This window comes from Melanerpes formicivorus, unplaced genomic scaffold (assembly GCF_026170545.1).
Source record: "Melanerpes formicivorus ecotype bairdi unplaced genomic scaffold, bMelFor1.0.p_v2 SCAF_1, whole genome shotgun sequence".
Taxonomy (NCBI): Eukaryota; Metazoa; Chordata; class Aves; order Piciformes; family Picidae; genus Melanerpes; species Melanerpes formicivorus.
In genome coordinates, this window is record NW_027142353.1 from 16,948,052 (window position 1) to 16,974,090 (window position 26,039).

At 41.8% G+C, this 26,039-nt stretch overlaps 1 protein-coding gene across 1 annotated transcript in view; it reads right to left on the reverse strand.

Moving 5' to 3' along the window:
• The window catches only part of PCCA (propionyl-CoA carboxylase subunit alpha), a 337,899-nt gene extending 316,578 nt beyond the window's left edge, over positions 1 to 21,321 (reverse strand). Inside the window, exons 1-4 of the mRNA XM_068163688.1 lie at positions 21,189 to 21,321; positions 16,119 to 16,196; positions 13,150 to 13,197; positions 12,987 to 13,055 (exon numbers count right to left, since the gene is read on the reverse strand). Of these exons, the coding sequence (XP_068019789.1) occupies positions 12,987 to 13,055; positions 13,150 to 13,197; positions 16,119 to 16,196; positions 21,189 to 21,251 (258 nt within the window). The 5' untranslated portion in view covers positions 21,252 to 21,321. The remainder of the gene's footprint in view (positions 1 to 12,986; positions 13,056 to 13,149; positions 13,198 to 16,118; positions 16,197 to 21,188) is intronic.
• Between the last annotated feature and the right edge of the window lie 4,718 nt (positions 21,322 to 26,039).

Genomic DNA, 26,039 nt, shown 5'->3' on the forward strand with positions numbered 1-26,039 from the left:
TCCTGAGTTTAGGAGCATTTCTAGGAGACTGACAGCTCAAATACAGAACCAGTAGCACCCAGAAGAGCTAGTTAAGAGCAACAGCTGGGCATGTTGAACAAAATCTCTACTCAGAACATGAACTGAACAGCTTTCAAAAAGCTAAAGCACCATAAGCAAAACTGAAAAGTATTAAGCACAAGATCAGCAAAATTATGTGGGAAAGTTATAAACAAGTGTTAGCATTTAACATTCTGAACATTCTTCAAATTTCACACAGGTTTTACTACAATTGAGAGGCAACTGGAGACTTATATGTACTCTTTACTTTAACCTTCTCAATCACATCAATATTTTGCTGATTGTATATCCCCAGGAAAATCCTCACTAAGAAATATTTCAAATCTGAATGCTACTTCAGCCACAGGTGAACAAGCAATGTTATTTTTGAAACCCCATAGGTAAAGAAATAGGTCATATTTCAACATTGCTTTGTCACACATTACAAAGCCAAAGACTGTCAAAAAGGGTAAATACATTATTAGTCAATAAAGTAATCCAAGTTAACTTTGTCTGGTTTGGGTTTATTTGCATAAAAATGTGGGGGTTTTTAAAAGCAATGAATAAAAACATACAATATTTGAAGTTGGATAAGGCCACTAAAGAGCTAATCCAATTTGTCACTCACTTCAGTTTAGCTAGGTGGACTACTTAGCAGCTAAGAAGTTCAGTTACTAAGATACTACAGGACACCAGTAAGAGCCCTGGTAAAGCCAAGGTAATAGATATCCACTGCTCCTCTTATTCCTCGGAGCTAGTCTTTTCAGAGATGACTAACAGATTAACCCAACTATCAACTCATGGCTGGCTACATTAAGACTCAATCTTAATGGTCTTTTCCAACCTCAATAGTTCAATGATTCCATGCTTCCAAAGATTAGTAGTCTTATAATCAGCTCATTCTCTCAAGTCAGATGCATCCCATCTATCCCTTGGACTTTCCAATGTCCACTCCACTTACATAACACCCACTTAATCTTTCCACACTGTAAACAGGACTACAATTCATCTGGCACTGCAACTAGGTTTACAGAAACTGAAGACCTAGGAGTGGACTTCTAGAGAAGATTAAAGCAAATTAGGCACCAGGTATCTCAAACTTGTCCATGACCTTGGCCATTATCAAGTACCTTGCCTGGCGAGTCCCTGCTTTCCAGCTTTTGTCAATATACAGAAACTTCCTGTTGCCTCCTAATATCCTTTAGTATATAGTCAGATACAGTCAACACCAGAAGAGCTTTGGTTTCCTTAACTATGCCGCTGCACACTGACACGTCTTTCTCCTAAGCAACCCATCCCTGCCTTTACCTGCTGTACACTCACTCTACATCTAAACTCTGCCCAAGTTTCCCATACAGCCCAGGCAGGCTTCTGTAACACTCAGCATTCTCCATATCAGAATAGACAGCCCTGTGCTTGGAGAAGACTGCCCTTGAATATAAGCCAGTTCTTCAGGGCCACTTCAACTTCTAAAGCAGTTTCTTATGGAATTGCAACAACCAAATCTTTGTTCAGGCAAATAACTTGCTCTCCTGAAGTCCAGGGTTTTAATGCTGCTGTTTCTCACCTGCTCCTCCTGCAGACAAATCTCACCACTCCAGAGTGGTCACAGGCTCCACATCTCTGACCACCTATTCCCTCTTTGTAGAGGTGGACATCCAGCACAGCATCTTGTCTAGTTAACTCAATCATTTGAGTCAAGAAATGATACTACACACATTCCCAAAGACTCAATAGCTTTCACTGTCGTTCTAGCAAGAATCAGGACAGTGAAAGCCTCATGTAGTACTAGGCTTCCCCCAGTTTTCTAGATCATCATCTTATCCCTGATCAGGTCTGTTGCAGGCATTTATCTCAACATGGCCTAGCAGCAGAAGTCACAGCCTTCCCTAATTGAAGGTTTCTATCCCTCCAATATACCCTTCCTGAAAAGCTCTTGGCTCTGCAGATTCTCTGCAAAGAACCTGTCAGCCTGTCTTTCCTGATCCTGCAGTCAGCTCATCTCCTCCCTGTGGCTTCTTCATCTGCAAGGAACTACACACTTGAAGGCCCTCAGTCCCTAGCCCCTCTTCCCATGCACTTCAAATATTAATTCATAACTGCTGACAAGATTTAACATATGCTCATTTTCTCACCACTTTTCTTTCATGCTTACAACAAGGCACAAGAGAAAAAAGAATGAGGCTGTGGGACAACTTTTGCAGGCAGTATCATAAGAAGTCCCCAATATTTAAATATTACTTCCAAGGTATTCTTAAGTGGCATCAACACTGCATTCCCAAAGAACAGATAAGTATCCATTGAAGTTGTTTTCAACAAAACCACACTATACAAACAAGTTTTCAGTTCCTCTGATTTTTTGCTAAATACATAAGAACAAAGTGTGATGCACAGCCCCCAACAATATCTACTTACAATTCAGATTATCTCTCATTCACCAAACTGGCATCTTTACCATGTGTGCCAGACCCCTTTTAAGTATATATGCTGAGAAACAGGATTGGAGCTACCCACAGATGTTTGTGTATTAGTGAGAAACAAGTCAAAAATAAGAGTTTTCCCTAGGGGCTAGATTCATTCCCTACAAGGCCAGAAAGCAAACTTAATGTAAGTTACCTTTGTTACTCCACTACAGTCTTAAATCAGTGGAAGAAATTCATTCCTAATAGAAATAGGACAGTCAGAGGCACCTGCACTGTTGGAAATAATTTCAGCATTCTAAGTCAGTACTAAACCAGATTTTTCCTTAACTAGTCATTAAACATTCATGTGAACAGGACTTAATACAAACCTTTCAAAAACATCCTCACGATCTCCACTACTCAGCATCACAGAGCATTAGAAAGCAGTAGTTCAAATACCAAGCACTGAGTTTCACACATCTGGAAAAGTACTAACTGCACAGGGCCGCATGGCAAAAGAACTCAGTCAACAGAAGAAACTTAAAAATGCTGGATTTGGGTTTTTGATTTGGTGATTTTTTTTAATTATTTTGTGGGGCTGTTTGTTGTTATTTTTGTTTGAGGGGTTTTATTTGTTTAAGTTTTTTTTGGGGTTGGTTCTCAGGAGACAGCCAGTGCAAAGGCAAGAAGTATCATTATTAATGTCCATACTAAGGCAGGTCACCTGATGCTTGAGAAAGTGCCTGTAGCAAACTTACCTAAAAACCTGCTTGAAAGTGCCAGCCAACAAGAACTAAAGTCACCTGTCACACTTGTTTCCATGCAGCTGCACAAACCAACTGCAATTACTGGCCATGGCACCAGCATCCCACATTGCTAACTGGGATCTTACTCCTATGCAATTCAACAGTTGCCTCAGCTTGCATTCACAATCCTTGCTCCTTTATGGTGGGGCTAAATCTTAAAGGTCTTTTCCAACCTAAATGACTATGATTCTCTCACAGGGCTCTCCAACAGTTATGGTACCCTGAGACTCATGCTCTATGAATGTTTATGGCACTGATTTAAAGAGAGCTATAGCACCTAATTATAATCTAAGATTAAAAAGAAAGGAATACAAAACAAATGCATGACTTCTTAGACTTGTTTGGACTGGCATTAGTGTAGCCTGAGGTTTCTGTATTATTGAGAAAAGAGTCTTTGAAGATGAAAAAGGAAGAGTATGTAACAGCTTTAATCAGGCAGCTCAGACTGCTCACATGGAAGAAATTGAAAACTACAGCCTCTTTTCTTTCTCACTCCCCACTTCCAAAGCACTGTCACTCACTGTCCCCCAACATTACTATTAGTGCCACACTGAATCTATAGTTGCTTGAGATTCATTCATAATGTTTTAGGAAACTAAATATGGAATAAAAGAAGGAAAACAAAATTATAAAAGGTCAGCCTTGGAGACATGCTTCCTAGACAGTGATGTTCAATTACTACCGAAAGCAGACAAGGGACATGACATGCCTTCACAAGTAATCAGGGTGTCACAAGTTTGTCAACAGTTAAGGCCTCATTAAAAACACTTTTGCTTTAAGAACTGCTAGGATCCTGCATTGCAAGGTCTGTAACATTACAGGTCAACAGGTGACCAGACACGAAATACTAGCTACAAAGCGACTGCAAGGATGCCATACATGAAATCAACATCCCAGAATAAAACTGGGTATTGCCCAATTAGCACAGCAAGACAGGCAGGAAACATACTATACCAAGACAGAATACACGTCTACCATAATCCAGCTCACCACTAAGTACAGCTATTACCTTGGTACCAACTACTCAAACACAGGAGAATGAGAGGAGTCCTTCCCCTGAGAAAGAAAATAGCAGCAGATTGCATGTGACCAACTGACCACAGCCCCCATTCCCTCTCTCCCTGCACTGCTCAGGAGGTAAATGAAATTGCAAGTAAAGTTAAACCAGGGTAAAAGGGAGAGAAAGTTTAAGTTTTTTACTTTAGTTCCTACTATCACACTCTGACTTGTTTGGTAGTAACTTTAAAAAAAAAAAAAAAAAAATCTGTTTCCCCTAGTCAAGTGTGTTTTGCCCATGACTAACAGGCAAGCAATCTCCCTGTCCTTATTTTGACTCACAAGCTTTCACTGTATTTTTCTCTCTCCTGTCTCCCTGTCGAGGAGGGGGCGTGAGAGCAGCTTTCCTGGGCACCTGGCATTCAACAGTAAACTCGTGACAGTCCTTTTAGCACTTACCATGGGGAAGGCGAGAAAGTACAGATAAGGATAATAATTGGGAGAGGTAGTGGGCAAAGATGGACTACAAATGGAGAGAGCAACAAGCAAAATTGTAGGGAACTTCTGGTGTAATTGTGGCAAAGATGAGGGGTTGATGGTATGTTGGTTTTTCCACTTTCATTGGTGGCATAACTATATTTTGATTTTGGTGTGAGGAATACTTTGCTGAGTGTGGTGGTTTAGGCTGGGTGCTGGCCCAGATGCCACTGCACAGACCACACCTGAGAGGTCCCAAAAGGGTCCAGCCCACTGGGTGGTCACAGCAAACCAGGTATTTCACCCACAATTTTCTGCATGCAGGGTCCTTACTTCCTCTTTCATCCCCCACCAGTGCCTATGTCAAAAGGCGTGAGCTGCCTCCCTTGGGCCTGCCCAGGTCCAAGGCTGGGTTGGGAGGGGGAGAAAGAGCCCTGGGGGGGTTGGGTGTACCCCCAGGTGGGGGATGGGATGTTCTTGGGTATGTTCTGGGATCTCTCTTTTGTTACAGTGCTTGTGGTTCTCTAAAACTTTCATTATTGGTTTGTTTTTTTCATTTTTCCATTTGAACTTTCTACCACTTTTTGCAATCCCTTTGTCTGAGTCGTTATTTTTGCCTGTGGTGGGAGAATTGCTCTCCCAAGCCATGACACTGAGGTAAGTGAAATTTGTGAGGATTGTGTGATCAATGCAGTCATTAAGAGTTATCACTACAATGCACAAATATGAGATTGAGAACAGGGTGATGTGTTGGTTGGTTTTTTTTAAACAGAGACTTCTAGGGAGGTTGGTTTTATTAGTTGTTTGGGGTTTTGGTTGTGGGGTTTTGTTGGGTGGTTGTTTTTTTTAATAACTAAAAATCAAATCACCCAGTGCTACTTTGTTTAAACATCCCAGGATGTAAACCCATCCTGAAACAATAATCTAGAAAGTGCCAGGACTTTTTTGTTTCAGAAAATTCCTTGTTGGAGGCAATTTCAAACACTTAAAATTGACATTCATTTAGAACAACTGCTATATTCATTTCTAATGAAGAGCTGAAATCAGGCTTCAAAGTTGACTATACTGACCTGAAAGTTTAAGCTTTAGCCAGACACCAAAAGTACTCAACTACAAGTCATCACTCATGCTGGAACAAACAAGAAGTTCCATGATAGAGTAAGGGTTTTATCATATTTTAAGGACTATTACCAGCAAGAATTATTAATTCAGATTAACTCCTATATAGTCTGATTCCTCAGTCCTTGATTACTCATGCTAATTCAAGAAAAACAAATACAGAATATTCCCCACTGGGAGAAAAACAGTAGTACCTGTTCAGTTACCTGGAGCATATTGTCTAAGAATGTGAAAAATAATTTAAGTGACTACTTCATATATAAGGAAATTTCATAGAAATTAAATACTTGACTTTTGTTTCATGCAGGTTTATAATCTCAAAATTCAGTTCTGAAGAGTCAGTTCAAAGAAACTGAATGTGACAAATTTGCCACACTAATTCCACAGTAAGAACTTGTTATCCAGATATGACCTTCAAATGGTGGCTCTGCTCCTGATTCCCCCACACACACACTTCTGAAGCAGGCAAGTTTGGAGAAGATACTCAGGTTTGCTTGTTAGTTGTTTCAGACACATGGTGGTGATGTTTAAAACCTAAAGGATGTTAGTTGCTGCCTACAGATAATTCATTAGTACTAAGTAAAAGGATCTCTTAAACTCATCCTTTTTAAAATACAGTGCTACCTCACTTGAAGTAAACAAGCAAAAGACTTCAAGAACAAGGTAAAGAGTATAACCAAAATGACTCAGAAGTGATATGTGCCTCTATACCTATGCCTTATAGTCCATAAACTGCATTTCTTCATTTCTCTACTATACCTTCACTTCTTTCATTACTCCACATATAACTCAGTTCCTTCTTTAAATAACTAGCCCTAGAAAGAGCAACACAGAATCATGTTACCCACAGACCCCACAATACCCTAGTGGCTGTCTGCTGAGCTATACAGCTTACAGTCAGGTAAAGTATCTAGCTTTATATACAATCCACCTTACAAGAATCTAAGATAGTTCTGTTTCCTGATCCAGATCTTCACATAGGGAGCAGGGAAGCATAGCGACTTCAGCCCTGCTTAGTCTCTTGCCTAGACTTCACGGTTGATCACTGAGACAACCTGTATATCTCTCCAGAACCCCAGAGATCTGGGTAGAGTGGTAGAGCCCTGCAACAAGCAAGGCCACAAGTCAGCTTAACCAAAAACATCCTGCTTCTATACACAGCTGTGAGACATTCCACCAAAATATTTTAGCATACTAGATCGGTAGAAAAACGCTAACTAACTTGACAAATAAGGTGTGTGGTGTGTTCAGAGCACTGAAACAGCTTAGCACAAGGTCGGAAGAGTGCTAGAGCAAGAAAGAACCCAGAAGGGCAGAGCATGCAAGCAACTAGAGCTGCTTCAGTGTACATTAAGACCTATGGCCAAACTAGGACTGCTGTAAGAGAAGTTACTCAGTCATCCTCAATACATTTGTCTCCAACACATGGCTCTCAAAACACAGGAACTGGATAACATCCAGGTAAAACTCAAATGTGCAGTTAGGCAAGCACATCAAACTACCACTAATGGGCACTGGGTCCATAGCACCAGATGAATCAATTAGAGATGATTAAAAAATTGCAGTTATCAAAGATACCATGACTTCAGCACAATCTCTCTACAGATACACTCCTGTAACTCTATGCTACCTACTGACAAAGGCAGTCATCAGCACCTACAGAACCACTGCTTCACTCTTCACAGCACTGTGTACCTACACATTTATGTAGCAACTAACTTCTGACTGGGCTTCCACATTTTCCTGCCCCAAGGATAATTCAGTACAGCTTCTGACAACAGCCACTTCCCCAAAGAGAGACTTATGCCAAGACATTAATTTTAATTCATGCACTAATTCTTCAAATAAATCAGTATGGTAATTAAATAACCCTCTCCACAAAGGCTCAAAATATCTGGATTTAACTCTGACATGTACTTCCCACCTCCCTAGAAGGGCTACAACATGGCACTTGGTGTCCTAGAGTAGAACACATCCAAATGACATGTATGCATTTCACATCTTGCCACTCAAAATGCACAGCCAGCCTTTGGAGAATAGGTTGCAACTCTAGAGCTCTGATGACGCCCTAATTTTTAAAATTGCAGATCAAGCTTTCAGTGCTGCTCATGGCCAATGAGGAAGTAATCAATTTTTCATTAACTGTGCTTCCAACCAACCCACTCAGCTAGAAGCAATGACAGTTTTAGAAAAAGCAGACTAAACTTAGAAGATGAAACTTTGAACAACCTTCTACCTTTGTAGCTGACCACCACTTAATCTCTTAAGCTTTACACAACTGTAAAGTAGTTCACTAGATAAGGCAAGAAGACAGTATAGAAACACCACCCTCATCTTTTGTGAGGAAACAAGCAACACTGCCTTGACTTTGCAACAAAAAGGTAAACACACTGAAGGGAGGATAACCAACTGCATGCCTGATCCTAATGCTTCCTTGGTGTGTTTTAGTACATTCCTACTCTGCACATCTTGGAAATACAATAAATTTCTCTAGACAGTACATGGAGATAGAGCCCATTCTACACATGCTAAACAATCTGGGAATTGTGTTTAAACAAGGTGTTAAATTAGTATCCTCTTCATAAGTAATTGAATAGATCTCAGGTTATCTGAGCAAGTGTCTGTTATCTGTCCTGAAGTGTCACTGGAAGGCAATGATCTGTCAAAATTACTGCCTACTTTTGTAACAGATGAAGGAAGAAAGCTCTGCATATTTCAAAGCAATGACAGAAGTAAATGAGGGTTCAAACAAACTTTAAGACCTCTGTATTTAGGTGTTAGTTACAAGTAAAGAACACTCCTCAGTTTTGAACGTCCACTTTTCTATCCAATCAATTTAGGTTAAAACATGAATGCCAAATTGCCCCACTATATTTTTAGCAACTACATTTCTTAAGAGTAAGTGAACCTGGCAGCATCCCATAGGAAAATATTCAAACAAGCTCAACTTGTTCATCCAAACTCATTCAGCTCAATACAGACTTGGTATAGAAGCTTGAGTTTAATCAACTCTGCAGTTTCCCTAAACCATGTTTCCCCTGACTTTCTTCTTAAATACAGCCTCAGGCTCAAAGCTTGGGAAAAAAGTTAAGGAAAATCTAGAAATAGAATGTCTATTACTTTAACTCAGAAGGCTACTCTTTCTGGAGAACAGCTGAACACTCTGTAATTACATTACGTCAATAAAACTATTTGCATAATGTTTGGGTTTATGTTATCTAAAAGAACAAGGTGATGATCTGCAAAAGCTGAAAACAATTGGCAATGTCTATGCATAAGGCAATATAATACAACACCTGAAGGCTTCAGTGAAAAAAGATAAACTACAACCCATGTTAAAGTATAACTAAAATGACTGCTAAAGTTTTCATAGTTTACATTACTTTCCCATGGGATTCTTTCAGTCATTTATAGTTCATTGCTTCATATGGCTATAGAATCCCTGCTGTGTTAAAAAATGCCAAATAAAATTATATCTCATTCACTGCTTTATGCTATACCTTCCTTTGTTCAGAACCAATTAGCGAAAGCTTATTCTTCATTTATCATACTTTTAGCTGATTACATTAGGCATTACAATAGTTCTCTAGCTTTCCTTGACAATGTTTGCACCATCAGTGTTAAATTTATGGTTGAGAAGGTTCTTTCATCTTAACCCTCTATTCCAGGCAGTTCAGGGGAAAACTGTATACACTTTCTCTTGTTCAGCCAAACACTTTTGCTAGTTTTCTCAGCCCAAAAATAATTCCACTGGTGGTTTTGATTTAAAAAAGAAAAACAAATGCTATTGGTCCTTCCCCACTTTACCTACCCAAGCATAAAGAATAAGTGCCTTGCAAGCTGAACTCTGAAATTTAAAAAACAACCATTTAAACACAGCATTTTGAATAGTATACAATTCCTTTCCTCCACTTCCCCCAACACAACAAACATAAGAGTATTAAGCCAGGATTTTCAAGACCCTAAAAAGCATCCATTATGATCTACTCCTCAATGTACTCAGTACCACATGAGCAACTGTACACTCTATGGGGGGGGTCCCAGAAGCAATTTTGCCAGGCTGCTCTCTCCAAACACAATGATTTTTAATTTCAGAACAGTTGTTAAAAGAGTAACTTCTCTTCCATCGCATAAATAGCTTTGGAGATAATCTTTTTTTCTCCTCAGTTCATACTTGCTCTCACCTCTGCAACGGTAAAATGTAATCCATTCCCAGATACCTGTAACTTTTGCATTAATAAACAAGCACCCAAGTGCCTGCTTAGGTCATTAATGCACAGGACATTGGATGAGGAATAAACTGGATATCTTACAATTCTTTTTACCCCATTATATATGAAGAATTCCATTTCAGTTTCATTTTCAATCAGTATGGCAGAAAGCCAGAGATGCTTGTAAAAGCAAATCAGTTATCAGACCGCCCATATTTCAGCAAGTAGCTACTTAGAGAATGTAACAAGGGATAATTACTACATCTTAAAGATTGCTCTAAGTTCTAAACCTCAGACTTACCTACTCCAATTAACATGATTTTTAAGCACTTTAACAGCATTTTTGCAAACCACCCCAACTCCAGTCACTTAATTCTACTGTTTATAGTAAAGAAACAGCTTTAGGATCAGCAACCAGCTTACATTTATTTTTGCCTTCAGTTCAATGACTATCATCAGGGTAGCTGTCTATAACATTAATTACCTTAGAGATACAAGCCTTAAACAAGTCAGGAATGTCTTGCTTAATCCCACCAAGTACCAAGTCAAAAGGATATTTACAACTCTTTTATAGCATCCCACCACTAAGCATGCAGGTTTATTCTAGCTACATGAAGATAGAAGTTTCCTTAGCAGGTTGCTTCAGCTCCCAACTTTGATTTCAGAGTATCAATTTTCCTACCACTGGTATGACCAAGGAGGTAGCTGTTGATGGAATCTGAACAAAAATGGCCAAACATGGTTAGTTACTTTGTGGTAAATAATATAGTCAAATGATTTGGCCTCTGGACTCATCTCTCCAGATGACCCACACTAGCAATCACAGACATCAGTGCAATGCCCAGGTCATTAGCACAAACCATGACTAACTGAAGTAAATACATCATTAAGACAGATGACATTAAACTGTTTCCCAGTTCAAGCACCCACAGTAGTGATTCTCCAATGCACACAGCTACTGCTTTACCTTGCACAGGGCAGTTTGATTGGTCTAAGTAAGGATCCAAAGAGGCTAAGCAGACACTATTTCACTTTTAATGCGTTTGTTAGAACCGCATCTCTATTTCACTGACATTTCAAGTTTGTATGTCTTTTAACACAATTCTATCTTTATTAACTGTTACAAATATATTAATGCATTTCAGGAGCCATTTGAGATACTAGATTGGATTTCCTTTGTTATGAACTATTACAAATCAAAGACCCTATCTGTGTTCTAAAGCTAAGACAGCACTGTAGATTGCAGCCAAGATCCATTTTCTTTGTAAAGCACTTTGTACTCCCTCCCCTGAAGCAGCAAGTTGCTCTTTTTCCTGTCATTCTTTTTCTCTGATTACACTCTTCAATCTTGCTACTTACTATTATCAGATTTTTTCATCATCTCCAGCTAACAGTAGACTCCACACAATAAACAAAGCCATCCAGACACTGGAGGAGACCAACTCATTTTCTCAACTCTATTACAAACTGGTGAAAGAACATGTTTTCACTTTAAATAGCCTTTTTGTCTGTTTTCAGAATGAATTCATGACAGTGAACAAGGCTATGCAGTGCTGCTAAACAGCAAATCCATTTGTCCCAAAAGTAGATACCATGTATTCCATCTTATCTACAAGTAGTCATCAACATGTTTCAGTTTTACTAGAGGTACCACACAGAGTAGTTGGTATTCTTAACTTATTATTTGGCTTCCAAAAGAACTGGAATTTATTACATAATTTCACGGTTCATTAAGTAACCACAAGTTACAGTACTGTCCCAGTTATAGCTACCAGTTAAAATCCAGACCAAGTATAACTCTGAAGTGAATGAAGAGTACTTGGGCCAGGCATTCACATCATCTCAGATAATCCAGTTTAAGTCCCTTGATATACCTACAGCCTCTTTACATGAGCAGGGCTAGTCCTGTTGGACTAGAACCACAAAAGGACTCATACAAAAGTACAGTAAAAAAAGAATTCTAGCAGTTCTCACCTTTTACTTAATTCTGAAAACACTTAAGTTCTAACTACTTTCTCCACCAGCCACACTTCAGATTTTTCATGCTGAACAACCTGACACCTATATTCTTTAGTCTGTCCTGCATAAAATGTGCTTTTTCGTAGCTCCTGATAAGTTGTCCAAGGGACCTCTCCCTTTGAATCACACTATCAGGCTTTCACTCCCTTCTAGACTTCACCAAATTATCCTAAGGTATGGGAGTATCCCCATTCCTTTCTCCTGTAGCTGTTCTTGAAGACAAGAAGCAATATGGTGTTCTTTACTCAAAGATATGCAAGCACAGCTACACTCATCATATCACAAAGGACATTGCCATCTTATTCTTGCTAGGAGTGACTTAAGTATTCTGAAAGAGAAAAGACAAGACCTGAAAACAGGCATGTAGCTAGACAAGTACTGTACTTGTCTAGATAGCTATTTTACCACCACACTGCTGACACCTCAGTAGACTCAAATGGAAAAGGTCCAGTAGGTCTACTTAACACATCTGGTAAGAGGACATTCCTCTGAGAAGTGGGAAGCAATGAGTTGCATTTACCAGGCACAAGAACAATTTATACCAAGTTCTATACTTTCACTGAAAATCTATTTCTCATTGTTTTGCTCATGCCCACAAAAAAGCCAAAACTTAGGTTTTGCCACCACTCTTACACTTGGTAAGTGTATCTACCAGGTGCTACCACCCAGCCTTAAGAGAAAAAGCAAGATAACACTTACACAAGCAAAAGAGAAGAGTTCACACATAGAAACATGCTAAACACCAACAGTTTGGAGGGCAGGCGAAGTATCTCCCCCATCAAGCACATGAATGACATACACAAAAATAGTTCAGAATTACCAACATGGCCACCACCGTAATCAAGAAGCCTGCATAACAATTGCAAGTCTTGTTGAATTACTATGAATCCCATTTACCATTTGAATTCAATACTTACAGCATTGGCATCAACATCACTATGTATGGCAACTGTTTTAATCCCCATCTTCTTGCATGTTTTGATGACCTACAATGTAAAAAGTGACAATTATCAGTATTTCAAATATTGATAGTTGAGGAATTAACCACAAAGAAAAAAAGTTAAAAGATTACATGCTTACCCGACACGCAATCTCTCCTCTGTTGGCAATAAGGAGTTTTTCAAAAGTCTAAAGAGAAAAGAAACATTGAGATGAACAAGTTCCTCCCTTCAGAAGCATCACCTCCACTTCAGCTAAAAGTATGGTTTATCCATACTTTTATCCATGAGTAAATGTGAGATCACCTACTTTAGGACAGTTCTGCTGATTTAACAATGACAAAATAGCATAAGTAGTGTGCTACTAAATCTACCTAGCATGTAGACAGGTTCAGAGAAAGATGCTGACTATTGATGCCAGCATTCCCTGGATCCCCTTATCACACACTGCACAGAAATCAGAATTCTGCAGAGGCTTTAGAAGTCCAGGGAAGAGATGCATCAGCAGGCACAGCGGTCAGTGCCCCTAACCAACATAGATGACCTGGAACACAATGTTTATCTATTATGGGAGATCTTTAGAAGACATTCCAACCATAATGAGGAGAGGTTCTTCCCTGCCTAGGGCAAAGCAACGTAAAAAACCACCCTGCACTAGCATGTTTGCCAAGTTGTACCATTCTTGTCCCTGAACCTCATTTGAGGAAACTGGCAAAGTCCTGTACTGCCATCACAATACTTGCTACTTACTGTTGAGCATGTAGCATCAGAAAGTACAGAGGAACAAATCAATGTTAGTACAACCCTGAAATTTGCTGTCACCTTTCACACTGAGGTGCACTTAAATATTGCAAATATACCTTCAATACACCAAAAATGCTTGCAAGAAGGGCATAACACACTGTCAAGCCAATAAGCCTTACAACATACACAAAACACTTCCCATCAAGACAGAGCAAGAAAAGAGTTGCTCAAGATAATCTCATGTTGGAACTACAGGTTATTGCTGTCACTGGCCTTGCTACTAAATACACATGTGCACTTTGATACAGCACCAGCTTAGTGATAAATACAGACTGCCACTGAAAAGGACAATCCTGCTTTACACATATCAGACCTAGCAGAGATGCAGCTTCAGGACACATCAGTTCACAGTAACTGAACAGCCCTACTCATCTGTCCATGCTCCAAACCAAGAACCAAGATGGGGAACCAGCAGCACTCTCCTTCATTGGCAGCCTTCAGCCACACAAGATGAGGTTTATCAAACTGTATCTAAAGACATTTGATAGATATCCTCCCTCCCCTACAAACAGCTGTCTCCCATGTAGACTAGGGCCAGAGGAAGTATTCTCACTGCAACAATGAAACTTTATTCCCATAGTCATTATTTAATTAGGGAAGAGGAAGATAGGTGTAAGAGGAGAGGAAGGAATGCTGCAAAAAACATCAGAAACTGCTATTGACAGACGAGGGTATATATTGTTTGCTGCCCTACTTTAAACAGTTGTACTTGAGGTGTTGGTTACCAAATGCTTCTTCAAAGTCAGGGTTAAGCTGGCATCATGTGATCAGTTTAAAAATACTACCATGTGATAACACAAATTAACTGATAACATTTTCCACTTAAGAGCCACAGCAAGCTTGTATAAGTTCAGCCAGATCTGCTGAGAAATGTGTAACACTGCCTAACAAGCAGGCATACTTATATCCCACTCAGAGATCTTATACCTCTAACTGAGCTTTCCTAAGGATGTTTAAGTACTCTAAGAACACCACAGGAGATGGCAATTTGTTTGAGGAGCATTTTAGCTGAAGACCTGGTCTAAAACCCAGTGAAAAAAACTGACAGGTTTCCAACATGCTCACACAGACTGTTCCTTGAATCTAAATTGCAACATTCTAGGGGACCTGAAGGCTAATTAAAGCCATCATTGACTTAGCTCTTGTTATAGAGGAGTTGCTTTATTAAAGCATGATCAGGGTGTAAGGCAAGAATCTCAGTATTCAGATGTTAAGAATACTTAGCTTTCATTTGAGTTTTCTAATTCTGCAATAAAGACACTGACAAGAAGAGACCAGACTCTTGCTCCTGTTAAAGACAGTTCTCAAGTCCAGCACTTCAAAATAAAAACCACATGCTGCTGAAGTAACCATGTAGCATTTCTTTATGTCATCTCCACTAATTAGCTCTAAAAAGTCTCATACAGAAGTCTTGTCTTTGTAATGACAGTGGAAGGGCCAGTGAATGGAAAAAGCAGAAGAACTTAAGCTCTGTAGTAGCCACTGGTTGGCAAGAGAAACTAAATACTCAGTTACACTGTCTAAACATTATTATGCTTTCAGGAAAGGAAAGGGACCTCTACTAAGCAAGGGCAGATTTCTTCAGAGGACTTCAGGTCAGTTATAGGTACATACTAGTTTTCCCCCATTTTCCAATACTGTTTCACTCCTGGTTAATTACTTCTACACTGGTATGTAGGCAAGCATATCAGTCACAAATTGTCAGTACACCTACCCTTCAATAATAGCATGCCTTCAATCACGTTATTTTTCTAGTGTATTACTTCAGAGTCCACACCAAGAAAAAGCTTTTCTTGGCACATAACTATAAATTGAGATTGCTACTGCACAAGTCCCAGGATGAGACTTTACTATTCCCTGCAGGCCTTAAAAGGCCCATTTCAAGTTCTTAACTCCTATGTCAGATAATCTAGCAATCCTGCTGCCAATATTACATACTTTTGTTTCTACAAAAAGCTTTTGGCTAGTCTAATTTCCAGATGTTTTAAGAGGCTTATACCTCCCACACCACAGTTGTTTCATAATTACATGTTCAGGCCAGTATGTAATTCTCCAAAGCTAACAATCACTCAAGCCAACCTTTTAAGTTAGGCACTTGCAGTAGTATACAACCTTGACAAATACACTGAGTATACTGCAAAAGCAAGTTCTTTTTTGTCTAAGGAAGAAAAGCATGCTGGGGCTGTATCCTGGTTATACCAGGAGAACTACAATTGTTAGCAGCAGCATAGGAGAGAGGATAGTTTTAAAAGCTAAATTTCAGTGACAGTGAAATATTAAAAAGAGAATGAGCACCGTACTGCTTACCTTTTCATTTGGATCATACGTAGATGAGTACAGTTTGTGTGATGTTATAACGCACCATCTCGAGCAGAGTGTTTCACACTACAGAAGAAAGAGGGAGTTAAACATTTTTCTCCTGCTATAGTACTCCAGTAAAACAAAAACAGTTCATATACTGACATCTTGAGGAAACACTTCCATATCCTTCCATTCCCCCACCAAGTGGATGAAAATTTGTAAGAGACCCACCCTCCCTCAAGTACTCATCCGACAGTAACCAACTCAGCTCTAGATATTAAGTCATTAGTTCAATAAAATTCTCTACTATATCATCTTTCCTTCTTGTTTCGAGACAATCTACCATGTTCCCCAAAATGCACATATGTAAGCATCTGTACACACTGTGGAGGGGGAGATGCTTTCGTCGCTAGCAACCTGTTGGTAATAAAGCAGGCAATGGACTGGGCCCATACAGAGAGCAGAAGTAGAACAGACTTTGCTTCATACACAGAAGACTTCCACAGCTTCACAAACCATTTAGATACCAATCACTAGTGACAAACATACCATAGGCAGTCACAGGTAGCCTAAACAATTAGTCTAGAAAAATTCAGATATTATTATGGAACCACAGAGTCAGTGGAGAACAACTGTTCTACCCTGTTTCAAGTTATCCTGGTTTGAGTTCAAACAGAAGTAATTTTGTTCAGTGATATTACTATTCAGATCAATCTCTAACTGCACTTTTTGAAGTTAACAGCATGTTTTTGCACACAATGTCTGCTTCTAGCAGTGATAAAGCTCAGTGCTTATAGTTAGCACCAAGGATTGGTGTGCAGACCAAGGTGACTGTTGAATCTAAAAGGCCACACCTGCAGGGAGGATTAAGAAGTTCAGGTGACCATACACTGACCAGCAAGGTATTCCATACTGAATGCATCATACTCAGTATAAAGCAAATGGATCATGAGGGTCAAGCTTTCTTCCTCTTCTTCAGTGGCCAGCATCCAAGGAGGATTCCATCCATTCTACCTTCAATCCCATCTACAAGTCCCTGAAGCCGTCTCCTGTCTTGGGCTTGACTCAACACCACAGCTGGCAATAATTAATAGAATCAGCTAACACTTGCAGTTGACCCTTAGGATTTTAGTCAAGGCTTTGTGGACAGCTAAATACTCCTACAAAAAATATATATATGTATATTAGCAGCATATGAAGGAGTTAGAGATGCTTCAGAAGTGATTAGTACTGAAGCACAGCTTCTCCTGGCACCACAATTACCAGTACCAGAATGGATGTTTAAGGGTAAGGTTCCTTCCACTTATCACACCACCAATCCCACATGGAGCAAGTGGGTCACTTAAAATCACACAGTACAACAGCATGAAGACAGTTATCTCTGGTCCCCTAAAGGCATGCTTACCCACCATGACTAAGGAAATTACTAAATCATTTGAAAAAATGATTGAGGGAGAACAGATTCCATTCCTCTCCTGAATGGGCCCATCAACTTCCCCAGCAGTGGAAACACAGCCCTACTATTTGCCAACAGTGGTCCGAGTTCAGTATTTGGTCTGTATTTATGCGTATGTATTTTATCATTATTTAGTTTTCTTTTCCAATTCATAAGTCTCTCTTTTTCCCTCCCCTTTGGGAAGAGAGAGGGGTTAATAGAGCACATTTGTTACACACTGAGCCTAACCTCTTACACATATGCTGGGTTCTCTCACATTGAGTTTTGTTTGGTACATTGTTTTCCTACTTTGATTTTTTCACCTCATCCTCCAAATATAAAATAAAACCTGAAATGTAGATTATTTGCAATGTTAGAATCAAAACCACTAGACCTTTCTCACAGGGGTATATTATTATTCATTGGAGGATATGATAGTACAAGCTGTTTCAGGAACTATAGAGGAAAGGTACAGTTAAGAATATAACTCTGACAACTGAAAACCACACCTACCAGCTGGTCATTATCCCAGGGTTACAGCAGGATTTTTACAACCTGAGTGACTGTATTGTGATTGCGATCCTGTCAGAGAAGAAAGGATAGCTACAGCAGAAGCAGCAGAGTATACCTTCCTGCTCCAGAGTACATGCAGTTGATCAGATAATGTTTAAGAGAAGGACTGAACAGAAGTGCTTCTAGGACCACAAATAGTCTGAAGATGATCATACAGGACACCCAAAAAAGTCTCCACTAAGTTAATATTATCATTGAAGGAACTGCTTGTTAAGGTCAGTCAGGCTAATCTAAATACTTGCAGTTAGCTGAAGGGGAAGGGTGACAGGAGCAAGGGAGGAAAAGCTTCTGAATTTTCTTGTAAACACCTTCTATACAACACTAGTTTTGAATGCACATGAGAAGCCAGAAAAGATATGCCACAGAGATTGGAAGGAAGGGCTATAAGGGGGAAATTTACTATCTGCTTTCAGTTATAAAATAAATTCATATAAATCAACCTACACAGTAATTTGTAAAACAGTACAACTCATCATACATGGATGTTTTGAGTCATAGCAGAGAACCTGCCCTCCACTGCAACACCATGAAACACCTTCAGGGGATTTAAGGACACAGAAAAACAGAAAATTAACTTATTTATAGACAGCTTACATATCCCTCAGCAAGGAAGGACACTTTTCTTTCATACTGGTTATCTTGAAAATAACTTATTGTCACTGAGCTTTACGGGGAGCAAAAGGTCTCACTATTGAAATGGAGATGCAGAGTTCTAGATCTCAGGCAGGAAAAGTATCACTATTTGCTTTAACAAGTATAATATAGGAAGAAATGTATATTACAAGAAGATACAGTAAGCAACACCCATGAGTAACATGTATTTTCACTCTCCATAAATTCTACCTCTTCCTTCTGTCTTCTCATAGAAAACCTGATAAAGATTTTGCCCGTACACTTTCAGAGGTACCACATGGTGTAGCATTTTTCCCATTAGCCATAAATATTCCTCAGTAATTAAACACAATGTAAACTTTTTTCCTACATTCTGATGACACAACTGTTCACAAATCTATTTCAATTCACTTGACATCTTAATGCCTTGTTTATGGGCCTCTATTGATTGAGCAATTATAAAGACAACTCCATGTGTCTGCAAGTCTTCTAAAAGACAAAGAGTAACTTAATACAAGGTTGTATAAATCTTGTACACAGGAAAACAAACACCATGCTTGTGTATTGTTTTCTCTCTAACAAAACACTTGCCCTGCTTTGTACTCTCGACGAATGCTGAGCAGCCAAGCACTTGAAACTGTAAGCAGATCCTTCTGAAGCCAACTGAAAAGATGTAGTACGAGGTTCCACAAGATATGCTGCACTACACCTAGCAGTTACTCCACTCTTACCAAGTTAGAGAATCTCTGGTAATTCCAAGAGAAGTAAGAGAAAATTCACTTCACACTTGCCAACATAGCACAGAAACTACAAATAAGGAAATACTCATCCACCTAAGGCTATTTTTTAGCATTTGAATCATTCATACACCCAAGTATTTTCTCCTTTGTGCCAGCCCCACGGGCTTGTAGAATCCTAGCGAAACAGACCAGGGAATACACCCAGCTGAAAAGATACTCACAAGGAGTGGAAAAAAGTGTGTTCTCAGCCAGATTTCAGTCCAGCTTATCCACTGAGATATTCAAGCAGCAGTGCTGACATCAGTTGGAGTGAGACAGGAGCTCAAAAGAAACACCTTGAGATCAAGAACTAGCAGCTGCAAAAAGCTGGAACAGTTTCTCAGAGCTGGAGCTTAAACAGCTCCTGTAATGCTGCTACTCCAAACAAGGTAACCACCAGAAAGCTCTTACCTGTGATATGCTTTAAGAGTGCTATCAGTACTAAAATCTGTAGTTTACATACTACGATCACTTAATTCCAGAAGTTCAGAGCTGCACTCATCTGCATAGATTGGTTACCATGACTTCCTCTCCTAATGGGAATTCTACTGTAAGCACTTCCCATATACAAACTAGTTTCAGTGTTATTCAACTGTTAAAGACCACCACATGCCAATACTGGGTTTTTTCCTTAACACAGCCTCTAAAAGCAATAGATAAGAAAACATAGCAACTGCCTCAGTGGAATTACTCCATAATCTAAGGAACAATGCTTGACAGAAGTTTAAAGTCTTCACCAAAAACATTACTATAGCTCTGCAACAAGTTCATTGTTTTTTTCATGAGTCAATATATATAAAGACACAATGAAGTTTTAAGTGATAGCTGAAAGACCCACAGGTAAAACAGGGCAAACAGGGAGTTGGGAAAAGACAATGAGATAACATTTTACTACTAGAAATACTAAAAAAAAACAAATGCACTCCAGAGTTTTGATAGGCTCCTGCTTAACAGGGGGAGAAAATGGAAGCAAAAAGAGAGCAGCACATAATTTTCTGCTGGTGGTGAGGGTTAAAGTTAAAAGAAAACACAAAGAACAAAACACTCTTAAACAACACACCGATAGGATACATCAAGGAACAGATACTGCCAGACCCCAGCAACCGAACCCAGGACCCAGCTTTCACTGTCTCACCACAAGTACCGCCTTTCAGACAGCATCCCCAGGCACGGCACGCTGCCACGCTGCCTGTCCGCTGGGGGAACGGTGGCTTGACTGCCGGCTCCCCACCGCCTATCCCAGGCACCTATACAGGGCGACCACGCCAGCTTCGGCCCCAAAGAGCCTTAGGGGCAAGACTCCCTGCCCGTCCACCTGCCAAACTGCCACATGAACACATCCGCACGCATAGGCTCCCCTGCGGCCTCTCACCCAGAAGGGGACAAGAACATGGACATCCCCCGACAGCCGCAGCCACTCAAATAGAGACAGCCCGCCTCCGCAGCCCTCCCCAAGAGAGACGACACTCCTCCTGGCCCCATGCATGGGGGACAGCACACACCAGCGACCTCATCTGCAGCCCCTCACGGAGGTGGGGGACCCGCCCCGACTTATTTGCACAGTGTCACCCTCAGTCGCTCCAGAGAGCGGCCCTCCAGGCACCGCGCAGGAAACGGAGATGAAACCAGATTCCAAGCCCTTCTTGTCGGTCTGGCCCGCCATTCAACACGACTCACCCTCAGTAGCGTCCGGAGCCCTCGCCGGCCTCTCGCAGCCCAACAACCAAATGTCGCCGCCATGCCTGCCGCCGCGGCCCCAACCACCTTTTCACCAGCGCCCCCGGCCGCCCTTTCACCCGCGGCGGCAGAGGGCCGGGCCGCCCGCAGCCAATCCGAGTAGCCGCCGCGGGCGCGAGAGAGCAAGCGCGGCTGCGCGCCGGCGGGCGGGGCGTGGTGTGGTGTGGTGTGCTGTGCGGGTGTTGTCGGCTTGTGCTCACGTGCCCTGGCAGCTGGTGGCCCGTGGGGGCTATCTGGCGGCTAGACGGGCTTCGGTTTCTCCCTCGGGTGGTGTGTAGCGGGCTGCGCGCTTCTGGGCGCCAGGGAGCGGCTGTACGCGTCGCTAGAAGTATGCCCCGGGCCTGGCGTTGGGGCTTGCCTCCGGCCGCCTGCAGCTAGGTTGTGCGTGCTTCCAGAGGTGCCCCCGGCAGACAGCTGCATTTGTGTGCGCCTCTAAATGGATGCCTTCGATGCATGCACTGGTACATGCATCGGGAGTTGCTTCTATAGGTCTCAGGGAATGAATTCATTGGAAAAGACATTTAAAGGTCATCCAGTCCTACTCCCTACAATGAGTAGATCATGTTACTCAGAGCCCCGACCAACCAGACTTTGTTTCCAGAAATGGGGCATCTACCTTCTCTCTGTACAACACATTCCAGTGTTTGACCACTCTTATGATAAAAATGTCTGCCTTCTTTTAGTTTAAAACCGTCGCTCCTTGTCCTATTACTACAGGCTCTACATCAGTCCCCATCCGCCATATAAAGCCCCCTTTAAGTACTGGAAGGCTGAAATGTCTCTCTGGAACCTCCTCCTGGCTGAACCACCCCAACTCTCTCAGCCTCTTTTCATAGCAGAGGTGTTGCTCTCTAGGCAATCTCTGCCACTGTTTCAGCACCCTCATTGTAGAAATTTCACAGAATCAACCAGGTTGTAAGGGACCTCCAAGATCATCAAGTCCAACCAGTCATGCAGCCCTAACTAATCGATTAGACCATGGCACTAAGTCCCCCATCCAGTCTGATTTTAAACAATTCCGGTGATGGTGACTCCACCACTTCCCTGGGCAGCCCATTCCAATGGCCAATCACTCTTTCTATGAAGAACTTCTTCCTAACATCCAGCCTATACCTCCCCTGGTGCAGCTTGAGACTGTGTCCTCTTGTTCTGGTGCTGGCCACTCAGGAGAAGAGACCAATCCCCACCTGGCTACAGCCTCCCTTCAGGTAGTTGTAGACAGCAATAAGGTCTCCCCTGAGCCTCCTCTTCTCCAGGCTAAGCAACCGCAGCTTCCTCAGTCTCTCCTCATAGGGCTTGTGCTCCAAACCCCTCACCAGCTTTGTTGCCCTTCTCTGGACTTGTTCCAGCAAGTCAACATCTTTCCTAAACTAAGGGGCACTGAACTGGACACGGTACACAAGATGTGGCCTAACCAGTGCTGAGTACAGTGGCAGAATGACCTCCCTGCTCCTGCTGGACACACTATTCCTGATACAGGCCAGGATACCATTGGCCTTCTTGGCCACCTGGGCACACTGCAGGCTCATGTTCAGCCTACTGTCAACCAGTACCCCCAGGTCCCGCTCTGCATGGCGGCTCTCCAGCCACTGTGACCCCAGCCTGTAGCACTGCATGGGATCATTGTGGCCAAAGCGCAGAACCCAGCACTTGGATGTGTTAAATCTCATGCCGTTGGACTCTGCCCATCTGTCCAGCCTGTCAAGGTCCCTCTGCAGAGCTCTCCTACCCTCTAATAGATCAATTGGTGTAGTCTGCAAATTTACTGATGATGGATTCAATCCCCCCATCTAGATCATCAATAAAGATATTGAACAGAATGGGGCCCACCACTGATCCCTGGGGGACACCACTAGTGACTGGCCGCCAGCTGGATGTGGCACCATTCACCACCACTCTCTGGGCTCAGCCCTCCAGCCACTTCCTAACCCAGTGCAAAATGCACCTCTCCAAGCCATGGGCTGACAGCTTGGCCAGGAGTTTGCTATGGGAGATGGTGTTAATGGCCTTACTGAAGTCCAGGTAGACTACATCCACAGCCTTCCCCACATCCACCAGGCAGTCACCTGATCATAGAAGGAGATCAGGTTGGTCAGGCAGGACCTGCCCTTCCTAAATCCATGCTGGCTGGGCTTGATACCTTGGCCATCCTGTAACTGCAAAGTGATTGCACTCAAGATGACCTGTTTCATAGTCTTTCCTAGCACTGAGGTCAGGCTGACAGGTCTGTAATTCCCTGGTTCCTCCTTCTGGCCCTTCTTGTGGATGGGCATCACATTGGCCAGCTTCCAGTCATCTGGGACCTCTCTAGTGAGCCAGGACTGTTGAAAAATGATGGAGAGTGGCTTGGTGAGCTCATCTGCTAGTTCTCTTGTTACCCTAGGATGGATCCCATCTGGTCCCATAGACTTGTGGGGATCCAAATGGCTCAGCACTTGGATCACCTGTACATCTAGTCTAGGTCTACCCTCTTTCAGTTTAAGACCATTACCCCTTGTTATTTTGCAACATGCCCAGCAAGTGGACAGTCCCTATCTTTCTCATATGCCCTCATTATATACTGAAAGGCCACAATAAGGTCTCTCCAGAGCCTTCTCCAGGATGAACAACCCCAACTCACTCAGCCCTTCTTCTTAGGAGATATGTCCTAGTCCTCTGATTGCTTTTGTGGCCTTCCTCTGGACCAGCTCCAGCTGCAACAGGTTGCCCAGGGAGGTAGTAGGTACTCCATCCTGGAAATACTCAAGGTCAATGTAGACATGGCTCTGAGCAACCAGATCGAGTTAAAGAAGTCCCTGATTATTGTAGAGGCTTGGACTAGGTTACCTTGAAAGGTCTCTTCCTACCCCAACTGTTACATGATTCTATAATCTGCTGAAAGTTTCAGCACATGGTTTGGGCGATCCCCAGCACCAATACAAGCTGGGTGATGAAGGGATTGACAGCAGCCCTGCAACAGAGGATTTAGAGGTACTCATGGATGAAAAGCAAGACATGAGGAAGCAATGTGTGCTCTCAGCCCAGAAGGCCGACCATATCCTGGGTTGCCTCTAAAGAAGCATGGCCAGCAGGTCAAGAGAGATGATTCTGCTGTTCTACTCCTCTCTGGTGAGACCTCACCTAGGCTACAGTGCCAGCTCTGAAGTCCTCATCACAAGAAAGATCTGAACCTTTTGGAGTGGGTCCAGAGGAGGGCCACAAAATAGTCAGAAGAATGGAACACCTCTACTACAAAAAGAAGATGAGAGAGTTGTTGTTCAGCCTGGAGAAGAAAAGATACATTATTATAGCCTTTCAGTACTTAAAGGGGGCTTTACATGACAGATAGGGACAGACATAGGGCCCGTAGAAATAGGGCAAGGAGTAATGGTTTTAAACTAAAAGAAGGTAAATTCAAACTAGGTATAAGAAAGACTTTTTTTGTCGTAAGAGCCATGAAACACTGGAACGTGCTGCATGGAGAGTTGGTAGATGCCCCATCTCTGGAAACATTCAAGGTTAGGTTGGTCGGGGCTCGGCTCCGATCTAGTTGGAGATGTCCCTACCCATTGCAGGGGTATTGGACTAGATGGCCTTTAAAGATCCCTTCCAAACCAAACCGTTCCATCATTCTAAATTTTCTTGGGTTCCGAGTACATTCATATCCTATAGTGAGATGCAGGATTTCCCAAAGCAACTGGTGTATTCCCATGCTGCAGGGAGGCACAGGAAGACGGAAAAAACTGCTAGGCAACTGAGTTCCTCCCAAATATGTGTGTTTTCATAGGACTCCAGCTGCACGGGCCCCTCAGTGGAATACAAATTCCTATTTGCATGCACAATATTAAACATTTTGGTCCAGTTGTATTGGTTTAGACATCACTTGTTTAGATTCTTGTATCACTACTTATCTTCAAAGTAAAAAGAGGTGACATCTGTGACAGAAGGGAGAATTCTGGGCTCAGCTCTGCTGTATGCTGAAAGTACATGAAATTACTTCTCTATCTTTCCTCCCAAGTGAGTAGCAAAAATAAAATCACCAGTAGGTCACCTCTGTTGCATGTTTATGCATTTGCTCTGCTGTATTAACAGTGCCTACAACTACATACGTGGGAACAGTGCAGAAAAATGTTCTTAATATGTCTACAGGAGATCACTGTGTTTGTAATTAATAGTCACAAGCAGACACCACAGATATTCTTTTTCTGTATGTGTGGAGAGTCTTGAAAGTAAAATAGACCAGGAGGAGAAAGGAGATACAGACTGCATGGTCCTTCACCACAGGCTTTGCGTTAGAAACATTAGATTCACAGAGATACACACCACAACATCATGTTATTGCATTAGAACAATATCCTGAGGCACTTGACGTCAGTTCCTCCTTCATGCATAAAACAAACAATCACATGGCGTCACCAGGGTGTTTTCTTTACCTCTATACAAGAGATTCTGTTTGCAGGCCCTGGTTGAGGGATCGGCCGCCACCTACAGAAGCACATCAAAGGAGGCCCCCCACAGCTGCAAAGGGAAACTGGCTGAGATTACACAGAGACACTGCAGCAAAGAGAAACTTCACAGCCAGCTGGGTGCATAAAAACCTTGATACAGTAAGAAACGGCCTAATGCGAGTCTGTTTCTAAGTAAAGCTAAGGATCCTTACATATGGAAGCGACTGGGGATAAAAGGCCTTTAGAACACTAATCTTCTTCCATTTACACACAAAGTTTTCTGGTTTTAGTGTGATTCGATTTGAATTTACAGATCTTACTAGCAGTGGTATTGCCTTATCTGTATTGAAACACACAATTTTGT